Source organism: Adiantum capillus-veneris, chromosome 24 (genome assembly GCF_014529385.1).
Source record: "Adiantum capillus-veneris isolate H3 chromosome 24, ASM1452938v2, whole genome shotgun sequence".
In the NCBI taxonomy this organism is placed as follows: Eukaryota; Viridiplantae; Streptophyta; class Polypodiopsida; order Polypodiales; family Pteridaceae; genus Adiantum; species Adiantum capillus-veneris.
Genome location: NC_140954.1, coordinates 25840986 through 25866534, shown reverse-complemented (window position 1 = coordinate 25866534; position 25549 = coordinate 25840986). Strand labels below are relative to the sequence as shown.

At 42.5% G+C, this 25549-nt stretch overlaps 1 protein-coding gene across 5 annotated transcripts in view; it reads left to right on the top strand.

The window, feature by feature from the left end:
* The first annotated feature begins 6890 nt into the window (after positions 1-6890).
* LOC147426114 (uncharacterized) overlaps positions 6891-25549 on the top strand; it is a 33776-nt gene continuing 15117 nt past the window's right edge. The window contains exons 1-3 of one of the 5 annotated variants that reach the window (XM_086498055.1): positions 6891-7097; positions 7309-7384; positions 8187-8395. In XM_086498055.1, coding sequence (XP_086354181.1) covers positions 7316-7384; positions 8187-8395 — 278 coding nt within the window. In that variant the 5' untranslated portion in view covers positions 6891-7097; positions 7309-7315. Of the gene's footprint in view, positions 7385-8186; positions 8396-25549 lie in introns of all 5 variants that reach the window. The other 4 variants (XM_086498054.1, XM_086498053.1, XM_086498057.1 and 1 more) reach the window with 4 other exon arrangements.

The following is a 25549-nucleotide window of genomic DNA, read 5'->3' as shown; positions in this document are numbered from 1 at the left end:
GTGCCTTGAGCTTCCTTCGTCTTCTCCAAGCTGTGTGTGTTTCTCTGCAACCCTAATTCCAACAAAGGCACTACAAAATTTTGAATCTCGATCAGAAATAATCACTTTAGGCAAACCATGATGTGGGAAAACAGTCTTAAGAAACAAAAGTGCAGCTTGATGTGCTGTGAGTGTTTCCTTACAAGGAATGAAATACGCTTGTTTAGAAAAAGGTCAATAATAGTCCAAATCATGTCATGTTTGTGCACTGCGAGTGGGAAACCCGTAACAAAATCCATTGAAATGTGTTCCCTAGGTCTTTCAGGAATGGGGAGAGGATGTAAAAGTCCCAATTTCTTACATGTAGCTGCTTTGATTTTTTGACAAATCAAACAAGTTGAAACATACTGTTTAACATCCATTCTCATAGTAGGCCAATAGAAATCACGACATAAGTTTTGAAAAGTTGTAGCAAATCCTCTATGTCCAACATAGGGTGGTTTGTGCAATTCTTCAATAATTAATGTACGAAAAGGTTTAGTCACACACAATTTTTGTTTGAAATAAAAGAAGTTTTCTTGAATAGTGTATTCGAGAAATGTGTGCACAAAATTATCAAGCATATGCAACCATGTCGTTTTGAAGTCATCATCATGTGCATAAGTGTCAGGCATAGTGTCAAATGACGTTCCCATAATGGTTGATAGATGATTAAGTGAGGGTCTTCTACTCAAAGCATCAGCTACAACGTTTTCTTTATCAGGTTGGTATTGAATGTTGGGATGAAAACTTTGAATAAAAGCGGTCCACTTAATATGTCTATCATCTATTAAGGGCTGAGAAAGTAAATATTTGATACTTTGTCGATCAGTTTTAATGATCAAATCAGTACCCATTACATAGGGTTTCCAAATTTTCAATGCATGTACCACATCAGTCAACTCTTTATCAGAAGTACTGAACTTTGTTTCAGAAGGTTTGAATTTACGGCTTTCAAAAGAAATTGGATGGTTATCTTGCATAAGGACTGCACCGATACCTTTTCCACTAGCATCAGTGTCTACCACAAAGAATGGTCTTTCAAAATCAGGGAATTGCAATACAGGTGCATTAGTCAAAGCATGTTTAAGTGCATTAAATGAGTTTTTTTGCAAATCAGTCCATTCATAAGGTGTGTTTTTCTTCAATAGGAGAGTCAAATAGTGTGACTTGTAAGCAAAATTACGAACAAATTTCCTGTAATAGCTACAAAGACCATTAAAAGAACGTAGCTCATACAAGTTTTTGGGTTTAAGCCATGACTGAATGGATTCAATTTTCTTGGGGTCTACATGTATTCTACATGTTTAAGTGCATTAAATGAGCTTTTTTGCAAATCAGTCCATTCATAAGGTGTGTTTTTCTTCAATAGGAGAGTCAAATAGTGTGACTTGTAAGCAAAATTACGAACAAATTTCCTGTAATAGCTACAAAGACCATTAAAAGAATGTAGCTCATGCAAGTTTTTGGGTCTAGGCCATGACTGAATGGCTTCAATTTTCTTGGGGTCTACATGTATTCCCTTACCCGATACAATGTGTCCCAAATATTCAATTTCAAATTGGAAAAATGAACTCTTTTCAGGATTCAAATACAAGTGATTTTGTGCAAGCAGATCAAATACACATGTTAAATGCTATTTATGCTCTTCTTTAGATTTACTGAAACTAGAATGTCATCAAAAAATACAATCACAAAATCTTGATGGTCAATGAAAATTCTATTCATCATGCATGTGAAGGTGGCTGGTGCATTTGTCAAACCAAATGGCATGATAAGGAATTTCTAATGTCCAGTTTGTGTTCTAAAAGCAGTTTTGTAGACATCATGTTCAAACATTTTGACTTGATGATACCCTGATTTAAGGTCAATTTTTCTAAAGATGTTTGTCCCTTTCAGTTTGTCTAATGGCATGATAAGGAATTTCTAATGTTCAGTTTGTGTTCTAAAAGCAGTTTTGTAGACATCATGTTCAAACATTTTGACTTGATGATACCCTGATTTAAGGTCAATTTTTCTAAAGATGTTTGTCCCTTTCAGTTTGTCTAATAGGTCATCCACTCTAGGAATAGGAAACCTATTCTTAATGGTGATCTTGTTTAAAGCCCAATAGTCGATACACATACGAAAGGTTCCATTTTTCTTCTTGACAAGTAGTACTGGAGCTCCGTATGGTGAACTACTAGGTCAGATTAGGACTCGGTCAAGTAAATCAGTGATTTGAGTTTGTATATCCCTGTGTATGGTTGGATTGACACGATAAGGTGCTCTACAAGGAGGTTCACTACCCGGTATAATGTCAATTTTGTGGTCTTCTGGGCGTGATGGTGGAATTCTAGGTGGCAAATCATGCATGAAACAATCTTTAAATTATAAGAGAAATTCATCGTGTGTGGAGTTACGTGAAGTTTCAGTTTCAGTAGAAATTTGATTTACCAATACTAGATATGTTTTCCCATGTTTTCGAATTGCTCTTTTGGCTTGAGTGTGAGAGAGGAGTGGAAATTTTTTGATGTGCTAGTGTTGCTTGGATGGAGAAATTTTTATTATTATGAGTGAGAGACATTGTACGTGTTTTATAATTAATCAACGGGTCAAATTCATGACGAAATGGCATTCCCAAAATCATATGAAGACCATGCAAGGGTGCTACCAAAAATGTTTGTGCTTGTGTAAATTCACCAATGCAAACTTCAACAGTGACTTGGGTTTTACAATTAAAACGTTGATTATTAAAAACAGTTCTGACCTTGTGAGGTGATGAGATTTCAGAGAGAGATAGTTGTTGTGCCAAATGTGTGGAAATGAAATCATGGCTACTACCATCATCTAACAGAATGGTGACACTTTCACCCTGAACAGTGCCTTGCACTTTAAACAAAGTGTGAGGAGATATAAGAGTACCTGAGGATGGGTTGTCATCGTTATCATAATCATGATCATATCCCTCACCGTAGTTAGCTTCCACTTAATTGTCGTCGGGAGTAGCATCTTCGATGAGGTTAAGAGTAGCTCCCTTGGGGCGGTTGTTGTTGGAGGGTTTTTGACTTGAATTTCTATTGATTCCATTGGAGTGGCCATTGGATGGCACTTATCTGCATAGTGACCATACTGAAAGCATTTAAAACACTTCACCTTTTTGTTACCATTAGAATTTGAATGAGGACGTTCGTTGAAAGAATTTTGGTTGCCTCGTTGCTGCGTGTTGTTGTTGCTTGTATGAGGTTGAGCAGTTGTATGAGAATTATCGAATCTATGTCTCTTGAAAAAAGCACGGCTTTGGTGTTTGTTTTTGTCAAAGTTAGTAGAGAAAGGAGGTCTCTTATTACGATTAGTGTTAGCAGGTTGATCAATGTGAGAGGGTTGTCCACCTTTCTTCTTTTCTGCATTGAGAGCCAAATTAATAGCCTTTGACAGAGAATCTGGTTCGAACATATCTACCTCAACACCAATTTGTAGTGCCAAGCCTAATATGTACTTACGCTTCAATTTCCTGCGACTAACATGTTCAATAGCTTGCAATTGAATTAAACAATTCCAAAAACGATCAGTGTTACCCTGTACATCTTCATTTCGACCCTGTCGAATTAAATCCCATTGACGTCATGCTTTAGCTTTGTACTGTGTAGGCAAAAATTGGGGTAAAAACACTTTTTTAAATGCATGCCAGGTACATGGTCTTTTCCCATGCTGTTTGGTGGCGTTCCACCACAATGCATTGCTGCTAGTGAGATGATTTGATGCACACTTTACCATTTCACGCTCGGGAAAGTTTTCATCGTGGAAATAGTCATCTAACTGACTAATCCATGCTAGAACCGTGCTAGCATCCTTAGTGCCATCAAAATCCTTGAAAGTGAAGGCTTTTCTGCTAATTTTGTTTTTCTTGGGTGTCGGTGCATATTCGGTGCATGCAAAATGCAATAATTTATCTTCAAGTCTTGCCTTCGCAAGCATTCATATGTGAGGGATTGTTGCAGATTTAGAAGTTGCTCAGTAATCGTGGGTGCCTGAGGAAGATGTGCCATAAATGCGTGCTTTTTATTATTATTTTTTCTTATTTTTTTCTTTTCTTTTTTTCTTTTGTTTTTGTTTGCTTGTTTGTTTTTTTTAATTGATAGATAATAATGTTTAAAAGGGCTATTTGATGATATTTACAGATGCATTATGCGGAATAAGTAAAAGAGAGTAAAATAAATAACAGAAATGAAGTGTACTTAGATGAGAATTTGCGGTGGCGTCCAATCCGGAATGGCGATGCACTAGGAAATTGCCAGAAAAGTGAGCGGTCCGACGGTGCGTCTGCGAGTCGGTTGAATTTCGTGGCGCCCGATCTCCTGTACCCCCAAAGCAGAAAGCAGTAGCAGTCGCAAGATTTTTTTGCAAGTTATTCAGGTGACCTGCTCCTTGGCGGATGATTGTCGGTTCAATTGTGATAGCCGGTTTTCAAAAAGAATCAATTTTGTTCTTTGAAAACTCGACGACTTCGAAAGAAAATTCGTCTTTGCCGGTGCCGCTTAATTTTTTATTTTATTTTTGGCCAGTTCACAGTTGAAGAATTTCCACCGGTGCCGACCAAGATTCGCTGCCGTCGACTGGCGGATGGGTGAGTTTCGTCGAGGACCAAGAGTATCGAAAGAAGGGATGACTGACTTCTTAGCAAAGGAAGACTTTTAAGTTAAATTGGTGGGTTTGGTATTTCAATAGCAAAAGAAGCTTTCAAACGGGAAGCTGGCTGAATTCAAAGTCTTCAAAGTTAAAGTTAAGTTAACTTTTATGCATGAGAATGTCTTGGCAGCGAGTACAAGAAGAAAACGAGCAGGCTGTGATGATTTGGGAGATAGCACTTTCTACAATGGAAATTGGGCTTTGTGATAGTAGAAAGGTATGTTCCCCAAGCCAAGGCGTTTCTCTTGCTACTACTCAAGGAACATTTATTGTAGGTCAATTAAGATTGATTTTGTGTGCAAGGGTTGTGTCCCACATCGTGCTTTGGTTCAAGTTGCTCGGGGTGAATTTCAAGCCTGAATTCGCAGCTCAAGGGATTCAAGCTTCCTTGGAAGACCTTCAAATACTCTTCGTCTTTTCTTTGATAGCCGTGATTGCCTACTTCGTTCCGCAACGTGAAATTCACCAAGCTTTAGAGAAGATTTCCGCTCTTAATTCCGCCGAGTACAACCCTTCTAAAATCTTTCAAAGTCCTCCTATGCCGAGTCGGTTCCATCGCTTTTATTCCAACTTCTTTCGAATCTTCTTATCACCTTCTTAGTCGTATCGTCATATTTCCACAAATTTTAGTATTTATCGCATAATAGATGTTGCGCACACCCGTTTTTAATAGTCGTGAAGCCGAAATTGAAAACCGGTTACCGGTTAGTAGCCGATTCGCCACCAATTGATGTTCGAGTAGAATTTGCTTTGCAAATTAGACCGATTAAGCTTTGAATTTCCACGAATCCTTGAATCTGTTTACTCTGATACCACTGTTGGGAGAAGAGGGGGAGATCGAGTGCTTAAGCTATTCAACACATGCTCCCAAACATCACCATCAACCTGTCCACTTCTTTTCCCAATTTCGAAGCGCACACACACACACCTAAACTATGACACACACACACACACACACACACACACACACACACACACACACACACACACAGAACATAGAATTGGCATAGACATGCTTGTAAGAGAGTGTAAGAGAATTGTAAGAGATGGAGATTAGATTAGAGAGTACACAACAAATAGAACATAGCATAAGAGAGTAGAGAAGATAATTTGCAAGAGAAAGGACTAAATCTAGCCCCAAACTCCCGTCACCTCTCTTGTGGAGTTGGTATTTAATATATTATTTTTGAGTGTTAAGGTACCAAAAATTGAGGCCCCTCTTTTTACAACCACTTCACTTTTGTAAATGAGTGAAGCTCATTAGTTCTTGCATGACCCATAAGGGGAGTACCCACTAGAATTATTTACAGAGCCATAGGTGGCTTATTGCAATGAGATTCTAAAATACTGTGCAAATATAAAATGGCCAAGAGTAATTGCCGACGCCTCTTCATCAACTCCCCGCATTCCACTCTACAAAATCATCATCATCAACTCAATTAGAAAATAAATAGACAGCACATAATTAACCATTACGCCAACTATCCCAATTGCAGCTAACCACTACAACAGGAGGGTGCCCAGTCTTGTAGCAATTGTTTGCTTAAGAAAGCTCGCTCTGGGGTTTGGTAAAACTCGCACTTTTGTAAGGCTACCAAAGTTGTCATACATACTGAACATTAACTTGCCAACGACGGCACTGCTTGAGAGAGAGAGAGAGAGAGAGAGAGAGAGAGAGAGAGAGAGAGAGAGAGAGAGAGAGAGTTGTAGCAATATACCTTGCACTCCTTGCTTGAGTCTCTTTGCGTTGCTAGTGTTGGCAAATTATATTTTTTAATGCAAGTGCTATTTTTATTACAATCAGGTAAAAAGCAGCATCTTAGGCTTGTGTCACACATGACTGGAGGCTATGTGTGAGGTGGCAAAGTCTGACCATGGTGCCCAACACAGATCGTTGCTGAGCTTCCGTGAATGCAGTCAGACGAAGCGGTGGACAACTCAGTGCGTAAAACAGTCTACGCCAATCAAAAGTCAAGAAAACGTGCATGGGCAGGGGTAGCCGAGGGTTACCCCTTGGACGCAAAGAAGGGGGTGGCAACCATGAGCTAGAATGCCAACTCAGCTTGGCAGCACCATGTCCACCACGCAGTGTGACACGGAAAGCTTCAAAGGCCGTTTTTAATTGGTCTCTGTGACCTAATGCCTTGTGTGTCCGCCCATGTGTGACATGGACCTTAAAATAGCTTCAAAAAGCCAAAACATTGTGCCAACAACGCATTGCCGAGCACAACAGCCTCACTAACAATGTTATTGTGAATTCTCGATGTGGTCTCCCGTAAGGTATAGGTCTTCAAGGTGCAAGCATAAGAGATTGCAGGTGGTGAAAGGTCTTCCCTTTGCATTCGGTAAAAACAACCCAAGCTGCTGCCAGCCTCCCCTGCAACTTCCAAGCCACAAGCCCCTCACTCCTGGTAAGATCGCGTCTCCCTCACACGCATGCAAATGCGCACGCACACACGTACACTTACACGTACAAGCCGCTTGCCCGTGCACACAAGCATGCACGTGCACAGACACACAACTCACGCACGCACGTAAACACAAATGAAGCACACAAAAACACACAAATAGAGACATGGATCCTTATAGGAGTTTCTCCCTTTGTTCAACGTCCGCATCAAGAACGAACATGGTGACGCTGAGTGAAGACTTGAATCCTTCAACCTCAAGAATCCCGATTCCAAGCACGTATTTACAGGTTAGTGGAGATTTCATTAATTCTTTTTTGCTCCTTTCGCTTTAATTATACCCGCACTGGCATTGTCTTATCTAATGACAGCTTGGATTCTGGTGCTTTTCTTGACGAGACAAACTAAAGTACAAACGTGAAAAATGTATTTCTTTATCTTCCCTGTCTGGGAACTGGGCCACACTTAGTATCATAATTTGTGAGACTTGTTGTTCACTGATAATAGTGGTGTGGCATCATATTTGGGGCTAATCCTCCTCTTCATTGTTCCTCTTCATTGTTGTCGCTATCTAATTCTACTGTCTCTGGCAACGGCACAGGGACATCGACCGTCCAAGTGTCATAGTAGATGTTGCATATGTTAACCTTGCAAAATTAGAAGAAGACAGATTGGGAGGAAGTGGGGAGCTATCTCTATGTTTACACCATGTAGGGTGATTACAATGATAGTGATATATTGTAGAGGGTATGAGTGATCCTCAACGTCTTCATTGAGTCTGGTTTTGGGATACCTTGATAGCTTGGTCCTAAGTGATTGATTGTTCGAGGGGAGGAGTCTTTAGTCTTTGTGATACCATAATCTAGTGACACTTTAAAAAGAAAAAAAAATTTTGTGTGGCATATGCTGTGTGACTTTATCAACCTGTGTAGCATTAGATTTGGCGTAGGTTTTTGTCTTTTCTGTATCATTAAACGGCACTTGTGTGTGTTTCTTTATGTCTTCAAACAAATCAATATATTTAGGGGATCTTAAAAAATTGCACCTTGTTTTTCCTATTCAATCTTCCTCTCATTCTCATTGATTGTGCAGGATAATGTGCTTACTAGATTTCATAAACAGCATGGCATATCGAAGGGTTCTGATCAGAGATCTATAGGCCTGCTTGCTTTATTGATAAATTCTGAGTACTCCAGCTATCGAGATTGGAGTGCCTTGCCCCAAGACCTGTTGGTATTGATTGCCCGAAAGCTTTGCCTGCGTAACGACCTTGTGGCTCTTTCTCAAGTGTGTAAACCATGGTAAGTTTCTTTTTGCTCTCTTGTCAGTGGTTTGACTTTCAACAATTATGTTTTTTAGATAGGATGACATCTCATGTGGGGACACCAACTATCGTGTTATTAAATGCTCTATGGCGGAGAAGAAGAAGAAGATAATTTTAACGTCGTAGGAACCTATCCTAAGAGACCTCAAAGATCTATCCGACGAGAGAAAGAGACAGAGAGAATGTTAATATCCGCCAAAAGCCAAACTCGCCTATGAGAATGAAAGTGATTTATTGTTATAACTCAGGATGAGTGCTTAGTGCATACTCAAGGTTCCTTTTATCTCATGAGAGAGATGTACAATAGACTAGAGAGAGAGATACTGAGTGAAGGTTCTGTGAGTGATAGAGATAGAAAGAAGACTAACACAGGTTGGGATTTCAAATCCTGGTTTTCCTCTATCGCTAGAGAGGTATTTTCTTTAGAATGCACAAATGCCGATACAATGGTCCTAGATGTTGATGGGATCTTGTGATAGATGCTTGGATCCGAGAGGTTAAGAGGTTGAAATTGCAAAACACAGGGGATGCTATCTAGGATGTGCAAACTCGACGAGATTAAGGGCTAATGTAGTATTGTTGATGTTGGGGATGGTTTAAGATTGAAAACGCAAGTCTTGATCATGATTAGAGTTGAAATCTGATAATGACGGGTATGCTGAAATCGCTTACGGTTTGTCGAGGTTTGTCGCTGGAAACATTCAAGTAGATGGATAGATGTTGAGTGCAAAACGCTAGGCTCGGTGGTGATACTAGGGGTGCTTGTTTTCCCATACAGGTATTGAACTTATCCAATGAATGATCCTTATATAGGCTCAATGTTGATACTAGGGGCGCTTGTTTTCCCATGCAGGTAATGAACTTATCCAATGAATGATCCTTATGGTCACTTATATAGGCTTGAACATGCTGGGTTGAGCAAGACTTCATAAATATCCCATAACTTGCTAGATGCTCTCTTATTAATAAGTTTGTAACTCATCATAAGAGGTGCTTCACATGGAGGTAAATATCTAGACTTGATACTATTGACTATCATGGGAACGCTCTCGAGTGTCTGCACATAACGAACACTAGCTGTGCTCATGTGTAATTAGAGGGTATGTAACTACGCTAAAGTGCATGGACATGCACGTTGGTGCAACCAAAGAGTGTGGAGGACACAAGCAGGGGTATATGTGCTTACAGGTGCATGCGAGGGTGTAAAGCGAGTGTGAAGGTCAAGTGCAGCCAAGGGGATTCGGAAATATATGTCTGTGGCAGTTTTTCATGCTAAGAAGGCTCTATATTGAGCTAAACAGGTTGATTGCTTAAGGTGTCTCAAGTGATGGAATTATGTAGCTAAATGTGTTTTTCAAAGTGTTCTCAAAGTTGGTCCAGACGGCTCCTCAATTACAGCTATGGGGTGCAAGATATGGCAGTTTGAAAGGTGGAGGTGGTTTGTAGATCCACGCCGGGGTCGACGAGAGCGGGCAATGCCTTGAAGTGCATGTGATGGTGCTGGGACTGAATTGCTCGATTTATGGTATGTGCCAGTATTTTCAGATTGTCATAACCACCTCTAGCATGCTGCCAACGTTTTAAAATGCTCAGTGTAGATGTGCTTGGGGTTTTGAAGCTCTGAGAGGGGAAACAAAGAAGTTTTTTGATCGGCTTTGGAAAGGCGGCTTGCAAGAACCATGAAAGAGTTTTTAGGAGCAGCTTGGGAGATTCTTTGCGGCCCTTTTGGAGTGCAAGAAGGAAAGAATTTTTCGTTTCCAGATCTTGTACGTGCATCATGGCCCCCCTTTGCTGGAACGCCAGCGAGAACCATGACCAACACTAACTATCGGCTATGGAAAGCAGATCGATTAGTACCCAGTTAGCAGCCTATGCATGGGAAAAGTTCTCAAGGAAGTTGTCAATTTGTTTGGCTCGAGATTGTGAAGCCAAAAGCAAATGCATGAGTTCGCTAGAGGACAAAGGCAAAGACAAGCTTGATAAGGATGGCAGTACCAATGCTCAGTCAATTGCCTCAGTACCCACGAGCATCGTCGTTATAAATACGACAAGGATGGCAGTACCAATGCTTAGTCAATTGCCACGGTACCCACGAGCTCCGAGCGTCGTCGTTATAAATGCGACAAGACGCTTTGCGTGGCTCGGGAATGCAAAGCTAAAGGCAAAAGCAAGAACTCACAAGAGGACAAAGGCAAAGGCAAGCTAGAGAGAGATAACAACAATAAAGATTTGATAGAGGAGATCAGCATGGCACACGCGCTGGCAACCATAGTGGCCATGACGTCAGATTTCTAATCAGGTGGCCATAGCCACCACTAGCTTCAGCTAGGGAGAGAGAGGCTTGTGAGTGGCAAAGAGGGCAAACAATGCTTTCTATAAATAATTTGGACCCTTGTGTTGGAGTTCAAGTTATCAGTGTTTGAACCCAATTCATTATTATTGGCCAGATTATAGACAAGATAGTTCATTATCTCAGAGTATTTAGATGTGATGGTTCACAATCCACGAATGGGTGTGCGACGATACTCCCAACTTCAAAAAGGACCGTAATGCTTGCTTCTTTGAGCCGCGCCAAAAGCGATGCAAAATAATCTCCTCGGCTCGAAGTGTTCAACTTTGTCAGGTTCGTTCTCTTTAAAAATCTCCATTTGGGGATCTCTCCGAAACAACGTGAACCAAAAAACATGGAAAACGGTGTGCGTTGACCATGAGTTAGACAACTGCGAATTCATAGACACATAGACACATCTTTTACCTTTTGCATTATTGGAAATGGAATATGCTTCCAAAAAAACTGTGTATGGAATGCAGATGAAACATGTAACGATGTCTCAAATCTTTCAAAGCGTGCTTACAAAAAACTTGACTTTTCTACGGGAAAGTATAGATTTTGGCAAACCGCAACGGGAATATCAATGCTTGATGAACAATCATGCTAATGCTTATGTTGTGACTGTGTCGTGCCAAGGAATGAGCATGCAAAATTTATTGACATGATCTACATTGGTGAAACATTGTGTATTTCTTGAATGCAAACTTCCTACCTTTTCAAAAGTGATCTTCATGCTTATATGCTTACTCGTGAGTGAATCATGTGGCTTCCCTATAAAAGGTAATACATAATGACGGGGGCAAAATACAAGAGACCGTCATGAATGAGAGTCGAAAAAAGCATATTGACTATTCATTGTATCAAGAGATACTTCCTGAATGGGTACTGTGGATCTCAACTCGAGCGCCAAGATCTGTCTTGCATGATTGATCGTATCGGTAACCGGGTTAGCATTACTAGGAACATAATCAATTAAATCACCAAATTGCTTTGGAACCATCTAGCTTGACGGTTACTCCAAGGTGTACATGGTACAGACTGGAGCTACTTGAGGGCTTGATGATCCTTACGAACAATTAAATCTCTATTATACAATAAATGCTCGTTAGGAGAATGAATGACAGAGAGAGACTCCTTATCATGCAATGATTGATTCTTTTTTGAACTATGGGAATGTTTATTGAGAGATGCTATTGGATTGTGCGCTTTATCCCCTTGACAAAGGTGGAATACTTTGCTTAGTGAAAAACCACTAGAGAGGCGTCCCAGAGAGAGAGAGAGAGAGAGAGAGAGAGAGAGAGAGATGAGAGAGAGTGTTCTTTCCGATTAACTTATGGATAAATCTTATGAAACCATTTAATGACAAAAATCATATGACATCCAGGCAGAGAAGAAATAACAAACTGATGACCAAGACCTAAGTTTTGAAGTGAAATTGTTACTCTAGGATATTCATGCGTGATGAAAGAGTGCATGCCAGGAGCAATCTAGAAACTGCATGAGATCCAGTGAAATAGCTTCTAAACGTGCCTCTTACAACGGGATCACGAATCACATGTAACAGATTTGGGCACCCCCAGTCGGAAATCTGGCACGACACACGAGAAAATCACTTATAACACTTCACAAATTTTATCACAGTTAAGTCGAGTCGACACGGCTCGGCGTAGTTCCGTGCCCAGAGGTATTGGCCCCAAAATCTGGCGCCCATATTAATGCTTGAACAAAGTTACAAAGTCCGAGGGTCCTCTCTGCTCAACTGCTCGTCAGCCAGTCTGAGTTTAGGAGATCCTCAAGTCCTTATTTATAAGCCCATAGCCTTCAAAATCAAAAGCAAGTACATAAAAAGTTGCAAACTCAAAAGCTCCTTGGCCCAAGAGCAGCATCGCGGAAATCCGTACAGCTTTCCACGTGGCACAACGCAAAATGCGGAAACCCATAATGTTGCCGCGTGAGCATGTCAAAGTATAGCTGTCTGCCACATCATGAGCTTCTGTCCCGGGTGGTCATGCCACGTCATCATTTTGTGACATACCCCCTCTTGAAAGAATTGTAATTGCCCTCAATTACGGCTGCAAAATCAGACATAAGCCATAAACCAATTGAGGAGACACTGTGCCGATGCACTAGACGACACAAATCTAGCACTTGCACAAAGATGGCAGTCACTGCACATTCACATCACATGCAGATCATATCACATAGAATCCATCCAGATCTAGGACCATGATTCCTGGCAACGTATTTAGCAATCGCATCTAGATCCACACTGGACCTCATTGATGTCGAATTAGATAATTCTTATTGCGATTATGTCCATAGATTTCTCAAGACTGAAATGCTGTAGTCATTTCGTCTTTCAATCATGCACTCAATCACAATCACATTGAGTGAATACTCAAAAATCAGGTTCATTTTTGGGAATTCCATTTCATCAATCACACACTTAGTTCATACTGAACAGAGTGTTTCAATCATTCAGTCTAGTCATCTTATCCCTTGTGTAGCCATCTCATCCCTCGGGAACTCTTGATGCGCTCACCACAGTATCCAGTCATCTCATTCATCAGTATCCAGTCATCTCATTCATCATTAGTTATGATCATTCAAAATTCATGATTCTTATCGTGATCAGGTTCATTCTAGAGCTGGCGTTGCTTCCGATTGTAGTCGGGTTACTTGAAAGCATAGCAAACCCTTGCTTAGTACGTCCTATCAGTTGCTGTATAAACTCAGATTTCTGTAGTACGCAGTAATCTCGTATCTCTTTGGGAAGTCGATCACAACAAAATCGCTCGATTTGCTGCTTAAAACTAATTTTATAAAAAGATGAGGCAGGGAGAAAAACATCCCAAAATCTCTAGCAAAGCTTGAGGCTTGGCCTTTAAGGCTTAAACTTTGAAGCCTACCTACTACCTAGTAGCCCTTTCTCCTTCTCTCCGAGCTTTCTCTAATATCTATCATCTATGGCATCTCAAGATGGATTCGAAGCTTCTCTAAGTCCTCCTTGCTCTCCTTCCTCCGGCCCGGCCGCGGCTTCTCAACCCCCTTCCTCCGCTGACTTCACATGGACATGGTGGAATGAGGTGATTGCTCCCAAGTCAGGTGTTGGAGGTGGAAGCAAGCCATGGAAGTGCCGTTGTTGTGGCTACGAGCGCAATGGTTCCGTGAGGAAGGTGCATGCCCACTTCGTTCACGAAAAAGGGCATAAGTTCAATTTTGCCCGCAAACCGCCTTGGAAGAGGAGAAGCAAAAGCTCCTAAACCTTGAGAAGACTCTTGAGGATATCAAAGAAGCTAAGAAGAATCGTACCAAGCGTCGCACGATGAATCCAAGGGAGATGGCCACGGCGGCTTTCATTCAAGCATCGGCATCCCCTTCTTCGGCATCATTTTGTGCATCAATCGGCACCAACAGCGACCGCCCACCTCCACTCGCTACCAACCCTTCATCGTCATCTTTCCCTCATTCTCGTCCACCCAAGCAACAAGCAACTCTTGGAGATAGTTGGAAACCAGCCTTGAAAGAGGAGGTAGATGTCGCCGTAGCAAGATTTTTCTACCACGACCATATTGCTTTCAATGCAGCACGGTAAGCTCTACAGACTTTAACTTATAAGGCTTAAGTTTTAATCTTTAGTTCGTACAATGTATATCACTCATGTACACTTTATTTTTTTTTGACACAAAAGGTCTCCATATTTTAAAGAAATGGCACAGAAGATCGGAGAGTTTGGACCCACATATGTCCCTCCCTCTTCGGAGAGCTTGCGCACCACCCTTCTTGACAGGGAGAAGATAATGGTGGAGGCGGCATGTGCATCCACAAGGGCTTCATGGAAGAAGAATGGGGTATCCCTCATTGTGGATGGGTGGAGTGATACCCGTTGCCGCTCCATTCATGGCGTGGTGGCATATTCTCGGGGGGAGATGTATTTGATTGACTCCCATGATGCATCGAGGATTGGGAAGAGTGCACAAGTACTTGCATCGGAGTGGGCACTTACCATTGAGAAGGTGGGAAAGCATGATGTGGAGAAAATAGCAATCGTGCCACCGGAGCCATCATCGAATCCCTTTATCCAAAACCACGTTTACATATTGCATGGCTCATTGCCTCAACAATCTTCTCAAAGATATAGGCGCCTTGGAATGGATTTCCCCCGTCATTGAGCATGCGAATACAATGGTGACTTTTGTCAATAATCATCAAAAGGTAACCATCAAGTGTTAACCAATCTCATTCAATTCGAATCTAATTTCAATATGGAAGTCCAATTCTCGTTTTGAATGTTGAACTTGATTTTTCTAAATAGGTGAGGGCTGGATTTTCAAAGAGTCAAAGCTAGCTCTTCTCAAATACTCAGAGACTTGCTTCGCCTTCAACTTCATTATGCTTCATCGCTTGAGTTTATGTAGTGGGGCATTGAGGGGACTCTTCATTAGTGATGAGTTCTTGGCAATGCCCGAGTCAAAAAGTGTCAATGGAGTGGCATGCCGAGCACGGGCCGACATGCCGGAATGGTGGGAGGAAGTAAAGACAATCTTTAAAATGGTGAAGCCTATATCATCCACCTCCTACGGGTGTGGGATTCCATGAAACCTTGCATCGATATATGAGGCCATGGACACCATGATTGCCTCTCTTGAAAAACTTATAACCGACTCCGATAGATATTCATGTCGCACTAGTCACTTTTAAGTTTTTCCTATGCTTTACAAGTTTACTCTCTTGAGTTTGTAACTTTGTTTTGAATCTTGATAACGTAGGTACGAGGAGATACAAAAATTGTGTGTGTTAAGGTGGAATGCCTACCATTCTCCTCCTCATGCGGCTGCTTATGTAGTGGATCCACAATTCCAACAAGGGAACCAATGGAACGACAAAGAGGTGATGAATGGTTGGCAAACCATCCTTGCGTGCCTTGTGCCCGACCAAAAGGAAAGGACCGAGATTCGGAGGCAAATCAATGTCTACCAGGAATGGAAAGGGAGAAATTTGTCACGTGTCACGTGACACATCTAACCCTATGTGTCCGTGGACAAGCTACAGCATGATCAGGGTTCAGTCAGTCCAGTCAAGTCTAGATTAGCAGTGATCTGATACTTTTGTGAGTCTATCCGTAGACCGTGCATGCCCAGTCACTTAGCATAGATGCATATCCTCCGGTTGCACACAGCATGATCATCAGTATTCCCTTCAGAATCCATCAGATTCAATCAGGGGAATTTTCCAATGCATTTAGCCTATTTTCCCTATTTTTGGCATTTTCACTTATTATTTTAAAGTGACTTTCCAACAAAAGTAGGTAGGGCAATTTTGCTAAGTTAATATATAAGCAAACCCAAGTTAGCACTTTCTGGCAGAAGACGCAGCAAGAGCACATGCTCAACAGACACCTTCTCAGCAGGACCCAACAAGAACCTTGGCGTTTTCCATTTTTTGGCACGCACAAGAAAGCCAAAAAGCACGACAAAAAGCAGAAGAAAAGCACTGACTTTCCAGGTTATTTGGGTCGTCAGTCGACTTTTGACAAGGCAAAGAAATAGAAGAAGCGTGTTCGATTTGAAGGAGTACCGAGTTCGTCTTCTTCTTCTTCTGACAGTTCTTCTAGCTCCTCGGATTCGAGCGAAGAAGACAGAAAAGGTAAAAAGCGAAGCAAGAAACAAAGCTTCGGAAAGGGCAAGAAAAAGGCAAAGAAGGCCACATCTCGCCCAGAGACTGACAGTTCTACTGAGGACTCGTCTACAGACAACTCAAATTCCGATGACGGAAACTTTTATGCGAACAAGAATAATTTTTTTTACAAAGCTAACCAATATGACTTTCTCGAAGATAAAAGCAAGAAAGTCCGAGAGTTTAAGGAAGGTGGCCACTCAATCAAGTTTGATACTTTTTCAGATACTCAGATGCTTCGAAGGCCGTCTTTTATACAGCAATTTGACATTGCTTTCGCGGGAGGACGCTATTCAGAGCACTCCAAGATTCAGAGAGCTCCGTCTTACTCTAAGAGGAATGCTCGTACTTGGTGGTCCACGCTTCTTTTAAACAAGATTGTGCCAGTTAAATGGTTGAAATTTAAGAAGCTTTTTATTTCTTCTTGGTTGACGCAAGAATACGAAAGAGATATACGAGCTGCTTGGAACCATCTTCGGATGACCAAGAGCGATACAGTAAATGCTTATTGTGAAAGATTCTGGAGCTCTTTTCTACCCGCCTCTTCATTCAAGAAGATCTCGTTCAGAGAACAGATTGAGCGGTTTACCTTGGGTCTACCTACAGAGATCCGAGATCACTGCTTGGAACAGAAGTCAGCTTCTATTCAGGAGTTGATGAGTCATGCGAAGCGGGGCTTTGCCATTCACTCTGGCAGTCTGACCTACCCCACAGATGAGGCCATGACACAACGAGCCAAACAGACTTATGGGAATGAAAGTAGAAAGAAAAAGAGCAACCAAGAGAAAAAGGATGCACGACCCAAGCTTACTCCTGAGGAGAGAGCTTGCTTCATCAGAGAGGGGAAGTGCTTTGGATGCGGGGAACACGGACATATCTCCGCGAAGTGCCCTAATAAGGCACAGAAAGAACAGAATGATAAAGACGACGACAGGTTTGAGAGTTCGAGAGCAACTAAGGAATGTGGCAGAAAAGGCAGATAGAAAAGCAGAATTGGTACCACATGGCGTGGGACCTGCACCGAATCTAATGAATGAAAGTACAAACTTTGCCGCTTTTGTGGCAAAGTGAAGGATCAGGAAGCTCTTTTGAAGGAGCCAAGGCCAACTTCTTTTCACTTGGAATTGGCGGCTCGATTTGGAATTACGCCAAACAGACTGACGCCACAGGCGGAGGTAGTTTGACTGGCACCCGGATGGGATGTTGCCATTACACCGAGCATTGGCAAACTTTGTTTGCAATGACAGGGGTGTTCAAGGCACGCTAGTGACGTTCTACTGAGGATCCCTTGGTACCACAAGAACTACGTCGTGGTTGACTACCGGGCCGAGAAAGCGACTTTGATAAATGAAGGGCTTAGAGATTGTACTTGATGAACTTCAGTTTCTTACTCAGTCTTTTGGAAGAGAACTGAACGCTGGATAAAGGTTGAATATGTTTTGACCTGATCAAAAGAACGCCAAGATTTTTCTCCACACTCATGCCGATTGCTTTTCAGAGGGCCTGAAGATCAAACCATTGATATGATACCTGGAAGCACGCCATCGAATCGGCCACCTTATCGTGTGAGCTGAGTACAGAGTGAAGATTATGAACCCAGTGAAAGACCTCTTGGAAAAGGGTCTTGTCCAGCCTAGTACTTCACCGTATTGCTCTCCAATGTTGTTGGTTTTGAAGAAAGACGGATCTTGGAGAATGTGCATCGATTATAGAGCTCTCAACAAAATCACCATCAAGAACAGATTTCCGATTCCTAGGATGGATGATATACTCGACAGGTTACAGGGATCCTCGTGCTTTAGCAGGATTGACTTGAAGAGTGGATATCATCAGATCAGAATAGCGTCGGGAGACGTCTACAAGACAGCTTTTCGGACGACTTTTGGGTTATTTGAGTTTTTGGTGATGCCTTTTGGCTTAACCAATGCTCCTGCGACATTTAACCGGATGATGGATAGGATTTTTCGAGAGTACAGGCTATTTGTTGGCACTTTCTTTGATGACATCATTGTTTTCTCCAAGAATGAGGCAGAACACAGAGATTATCTGCTTCAGGTCTTTCAGTCATTACGAGATCACACGTTAGTGATCAATGCAAAGAAAAGTGAATTTTTTCCTACCAGAGATACACTTTTTTGGACACATTGTGTTAGCAGCAGGAGTGCAAATGGACCCGGCCAAGATAGAGACTATCCGTGATTGGCCCGATTTGAGGAATGTCCATGAAGTTAGAAGCTTCTTGGGACTGTGTTCGTACTACAGGTGGTTCATACGACAGTTTGTAGAGGTTGCTTCTCCTTTGCATATCTTGACACAGAAAGGAGTACCTTTTCCGTGGGGAACCACAGAGGTGAATGCCTTTCGGACATTGAAAGAGAAATTGACTACGGGACCTATTTTGACTTTGCCGGACTTGCAGAAGTCATTTGAAGTATATTGTGATACTTGTGGTCGTAGTCTGGGTGCGGTCTTGATGCAAGAAGGCCATGTCATAGCTTACGAGAGCCGTTTGTTCTCTAGGCCAAAGATGATAGCACAGATTTATGAGAAAGAGCTTTTGGCGATTATCCATGCTCTTACTCAGTGGCGGCATTACCTACTCGGAGCAGATTTCGCTGTCTTTACAGACCATCAGAGTTTGCGCTACTTCTTGTTACAGAAGCAGCTTTCGGAAAAGCAGATGTTGTGGGCGAACATCTTGTCACAGTTTCACTTCCAGATTGTCCATGTGAAGGGACAGAAGAATGTGGTGGCAGATGCTTTGTCTCGGAAACCGTTGGTTCTGGCTGTTTCCGCGATACATCATAGGAGCTTCGAGGATATGGTCGATCAGTATGCCACAGATACAGATTTTGCAGATATTTTCACACGGATACGGGATGGGGAGACAGTAGCTGGATACTCCGTTCGGGAAGGCTACTTGATGAAAAAGACTATGTTGTGCGTTACACAGCCGTTGAGGGATAAGGTTATGACTGAATGCCACTGTCCACCTTTTACGGGTCATTGCGGCATTACCACCACCATGAAGGGGGTAGAGAGATACTTCTTTGGGCCGAGACTCAAAAAGGATGTGGAAGAGTTTGTGCGCAGTTGCTTGGTATGCCAGAAGGTCAAGTTTGACAGGCATAAGGCACAGGGATTGTTATAGCCTTTACCCATACCCACCCACCCCTGGGAAAGTATTGCAATGGATTTCATTTTTGATCTCCCAAGAACACAGAATGATCACGATGATTTTCCGATTACATGGTACGTCTGAGACGATTGTCTTCGACAGAGACCCCAGATTTATGAGTTTGTTTTGGAAGGCAATATGGGAGAACATTGGCACGCAATTGCAGTTCTCGTCATCGTTCCACTTGCAGACGGACGGGCAATTTGAGATTGCCAATTTAGTGATTTTAGATTTATTGAAGTCTTGTATCTCGGATCAGAAGACTCAATGGGAAAAGAACTTACCTTTGGTGGAATTTTCCTACAATAACACGATACACTCTTCGACGTGGAAGACGCCATGTGAGATTGTTGAAAGTGCTGCGAAGGTTCCATCCTTCCTGAGCACGAAAGATTAGATATTTGAAGCGGATGAATATTCGCGAGATTTGGATACGGCTTTTGCCAAGGTTCGCGAGACTTTGCAGGAGTCCCAAGAACGATAGAAAAAGGCAGCGGATCGCCATCGTCGCGACTTGAAATTGAAGGAGGATGATTGGGTGCTCTTACTTTTGAGAAGGCACGCCTACGAAAGAAAAAGGGAAAGGAGAGGCTTTTTCCAAAGCTTAGTATGCGATACTACGGACCTTTCCAGATCACTGACAAGATAAATGATGTCTCCTTCCGATCGAAACTGCCAGATACTTGGAGGATTCATAATGCATTGCATGTGAGTCTCTTGAACCCTGTTAAGGGTGATGTGCCTGATGATGGGGAGCCTGATGAGCAACCCGAAGTGGAAGAAAACGAGGAGATCCTTGTTCATGAACAGATTTTGGCACATAACGATATGAAGAAAGGTAAAGTCCGAAGGCGGTTCTTGGCTAAGTTCAAGAACTTTCCTGCATTTGATGCGAAGTGGATGGAGGAGGAGGACCTAGCAGATACTCCTCGGATTGTGAAACTTTACCTCGATGCTTTGGTTTAGCATAGTCTACTCCAAACGGAACCCAGAATTCAGCTTGGCCGAAGATCTGGTGCAGTGGGATGCACAAGAGGAGAGTCACTCCGCTCCCTTGTCAACAGATGCCTTGATTTTGATACTAAAGTCACTGATGTCTCTTTGAGCTTCAGGGATACTGAGAGCTGATAGTATTTTGCTGGATGACTTTATGAAATGGAATTCCTGATAATGATACTGATTTGTTCTTGACTTCTTTTAAGTGCAGGAACTGATAGACGAAATGACTGCAGCATTTTGGTCTGATTGATCTCGAATAGACATGGTTGCAATAGGGGTTAGTCAATCGGAAATCGATGAGGTCCCGATTGGATCTAGATGCGATTGCTAGCTACATTGCCGATAAATCATGGTCTAAGATCCGAATGAATGTTGAATGTCATGTGATGTCCTGTGATGTCGTGTGATGTGACTGTCGATTTTGTACATGTGCTAGATGTGTGTTTCTAGTACGTAGGTACTAATAGTCAGTGTCTGCTGAGACGGTTTATGGCTTTTGTCGGTTTTGCAGACGTAATTGCGGTCGATTACAATGCTTTCAAGAGGGGGGTATGTCACAAAGTGATGACGTGGCGGACAACAAAAACCCTAATTTTTGCCAGAAACCCTAATTTCCGGAAATCGCGGAGGTTGATTTTTTTTTTTGAAAAATGATGAGCTACGCGAATTTTGCTTTTAAAAAAAAAAAAAAAGAGAAAAGACTCTCTAAGAGAGAGAGAACTGATGCTTTTTATTTTAAAAGCTTTTGGGGCTCTGCTTTTGGGCATCCCTTGTAATCTTTAAATTAGTGGTGAGGGCCTCACTTCTCAGGGCATCTGGACGCAGAGTCTGAGAGTGAAACCCTAACCGCTCTCTTGTACTTTGATGATTGATTAATACAAAAAGAAATACCGAAAGGGGCGCCAGTCTTTGGGGCCAATATCTCTAGGCACGGAACTTCGCCGGGCCAGTGCCAATCTATTGTGATATGTGAATTGTTTTGAAGTGGTTATTTGGTGCTGTCGCGGTTGATTCTTGACTTGGAGTGTCCAAGTCTGTTACAGAAATACCGAAAGGGGCGTCAGTCTTTGGGGCCAATATCTCTAGACACGGAACTCCGTCGGGCCAGTGCAAATCTATTGTGATCTGTGAATTGTTTTTGAAGTGGTTATTTGGTGCTGTCGTGATTGATTCTTAACTTGGAGTGTCCAAGTCTGTTAGAGTGGTATCAGAGCACGGTCGATTTCTCTTCTACGGGAAATCCGATCGCCAATTTTTTTTTCCGCGACACCTATGGCTTCCCGCAAGGATTAGTAGACTCCCTTTGCATCCGAAGATGCGGGCAGGGATCACAATGAAGATTCCGGTAGAGAGTATGCCTGCCTAGGCCTACTCAGGCAGAGCAATGAGAGATGAAGCGTCGTCAATTGATCGCGATGCAGCAAAGATGATGCTCAGTTTTGCGAAGGATCTGAAATTGGCAAAATATATGAGCGAGACTTCTTTTCAGGAAGTGCACGAGCAGTGGGGGCAGAAAACCACACCACCACCCCCGAAACCCGCTCTCAAGAAACTTTCTGATCACAAGCAATATTCAAAGAAAGAATTAGAAGAGGTGGTTGATGCACATATTGCTAAGCTTTTCGACGTGCAGAAGAAAGCCAAAAAGCACGGCAAAAAGCAGAAGAAAGGAATTGACTTCCCGGGTTATTTGGGTCGGTAGTCGACATTTGACAAAGCAAAGAAACAAAAGAAGTGTGTTCGATTTGAAGGAGTACCCACTTCTTCTTCTTCTTCTTCTTCTTCTTCTTATGACAGTTCTTCTAGCTCTTCAGATTCGAGCGAAGAAGACATAAAAGGCAAAAAGCGAAGCAAGAAACAACACTTTGGAAAGGGCAAGAAAAAGGCAAAGAAGTCTAAATCTCGCCCAGTGACTTGAGAGTTCTACAGAGGACTCGTCTACGGATAGTTCAGACTTTGATGACGGAAAACAAGAAGAATTTTTATAAAGCCAACCAGTATGACTTTTTGGAAGATAAAAGCAAGAAAGTCCGAGAGTTTAAGGAAGGTGCAGTCGATCAAATTTGACACTTTTTCAGGATACAAAGATGCTTTGAAGGCTTTGTCTTTTATACAACAGTTTGACATCGCTTTTGCGGGAGGACGCTACTCAGAGCACTTCAAGATTCGGAGAGCTACCTCTTATTTTACGAGGAATGCTCGAACTTGGTGGTCCACGCTTCTTTTAAACAAGACTGCGCCAGTTAAATGGCTGAAATTTAAGTAGCTTTTTATTTCTTCTTGGCTGATGCAAGAGTATGAACGCGATATACGAGCTGCTTGGAACCATCTTCGGATGACCAAGCGAGATACAATGGATGCTTATTGCGAGAGGTTCTGGATCTCTTTTCTACCCGCCTCTTCATTCAAGAAGATCTCGTTCAGAGAACAGATTGAGCGGTTTACCTTGGGTCTACCTACAGAGATCCGAGATCACTGCTTGGAACAAAAGTCAGCTTCTATTCAGGAGTTGATCAGTCATGCGAAACGGGGCTTTGCCATTTACTCTGGCAGTCTGACCTACCCCACTGATGAGGTCATGACACAACGAGCCGAACAGACTTCAGCGAATAAAAGTATAAAGAGAAAGAGCAACCCAGAAAAGAGGGATGCACAACCCAAGCGTACTCCTGAGGAGAGAGCTCGCTTCATTAGAGAGGGGAAGCGCTCTGGATGCGGGGAACATGGACATACCTTCGCGAAGTGCCCTAACAAGGCACCAAATGAACAAGACGAAGAAAGGCCAGAAAGTTCTAAAGGTGGCAGAAAAGACAGATAAAAAGCAGAACGGGTACCACATGGCGTGGGACCTGAACCGAATCAAATGAATAAAAGTACAAACTTTGCCGCTTTTAGGGCAAAGTGAAGGATCACAAAGCTCTTTTGAAGGAGCCAAGGCCAACTTCTTTTCACTTGGAATTGGTGGCTCGATTTGAAATTACGCTCGACAGGCTGATGCGACAGGCGGAGGTAGTTCGACTGGCACCCGGACGGGATGTTGCCACTACACCGAGCATTGGCAAACTTCGTTTGCAATGACAGGGGTGTTCAGGGCACGCGAGTGACGTTCTACTCGGAATCCCTTGGTACCACAAGAACTACGCCGTGGTTGACTACGGGGCCGAGAAAGCGACTTTGACAAATGAAGGGCTCAGAGATTGTACTTGATGAACTTCAGTTTCTTTACTCATTCTTTTGGAAGAGAACTGAACGATGGATAAAGGTCGAATATGTTTTGACCTGAACAAAAGAACGCCAAGATTTTTCTCCACACTCATGTCGATTGCTTTTTAGAGGGCCTAAAGGTCATACCATTGATCTGATACCTAGAAGCACACCACCGAACTGGCCACCTTACCGTGTGAGCCGAGTATAGAATGAAGAAATTATGAACCAAATGAAAGACCTCTTGGAAAAGGGTCTTGTCCAGCCTAGTACTTCACCGTATTGCTCTCCAGTGTTGTTGGTTTTGAAGAAAGACGGATCTTGGAGAATGTGCATCGATTATAGAGCTTTCAACAAAATTACTATCAAGAATAGATTTTCGATGCCTAGGATCGATGATATACTCGACAGATTACAGGGATCCTCGTGCTTTAGCAGGATTGATCTGAAGAGTGGATATCATCAGATCAGGATCGCGCGGGGAGACGTCTACAAGACAGCTTTTCGGACGACTTTTGGCTTAACCAATGCTCCTGCGACATTTAACCGGATGATGGACATGATTTTTCGAGAGTACAGGCTATTTGTTGACACTTTCTTTGATGACATCATTGTTTTCTCCAAGAACGAGACAGAACACAGAGATCATCTGCTTCAGGTCTTTCAGGCATTACGAGATCACAAGTTAGTAATAAATGCAATCCTACCAGAGATACACTTTTTGGGACACATTGTCTCAGCAGCAGGAGTGCAAATGGATCCGGGCAAGATAGAGACTATCCGTGATTGGCCCGATTTGAAGAATGTCCATGAAGTTAGAAGCTTCTTGGGATTGTGTTCGTACTACAGGCGGTTCATTCGAAAGTTTGCAGAGGTTGCTTCCCCTTTGCATATCTTGACACGGAAGGGAGTCCCTTTCTCGTGGGGATCCACAGAGGTGACTGCCTTTCAGACATTGAAAGAGAAATTCACTACAGGACGAGTTTTGACTTTACCGGACTTGTAGAAGTCATTTGAAGTATATTGTGATGCTTGTGGTCGTAGTCTGGGTGCGGTCTTAATGCAAGAAGGCCATGTCATTGCTTACGAGAGTCGATTGTTCTCAAGGCTGGAAATGACAGCACAGATTTATGAGAAAGAGCTTTTGGCGATTATCCATGCTCTTACTCAGCATTACCTACTCGGAGCGGATTATACTGTCTTTACAGACCATCAGAGTTTGTGCTACTACTTGTCACAGAAGTAGCTTTCGGAAAAGCAGATGCGATGGGCGAACATCTTGTTACAGTTTCACTTCTAGATTGTCCATGTTCAGGGATAGAAGAATGTGGTGGTAGATGCTTTGTCTCGGAAGCCGTTGGTTATGGCTATTTTCGCTATACATCATAGGAGCTTCGAGGATATGGTCGACCAGTATGCCACAGATATAGATTTCGCAGACGTTTTCACACCGATACGGGATGGGGAGACAGTAGCGGGATACTCCATTCGAGAAGGCTACTTGATGAGAAAAACCATGTTGTACGTTACACAGCCGTTGAGGGAAAGGGTTATGACTGAATGCCACTATCCACCTTTTACGGGTCAGTGCGGCATTGCTACCACCATGAAAGGGGTAGAGAGATACTTCTTTTGGCCGAGACTCAAAAAGGATTTGGAAGAGTTTGTGTGCAGTTGCTTAGTATGCAAAAAGGTCAAGTTTGACAGGCATAAAGCACGGGGATTGTTACAACCTTTACCCA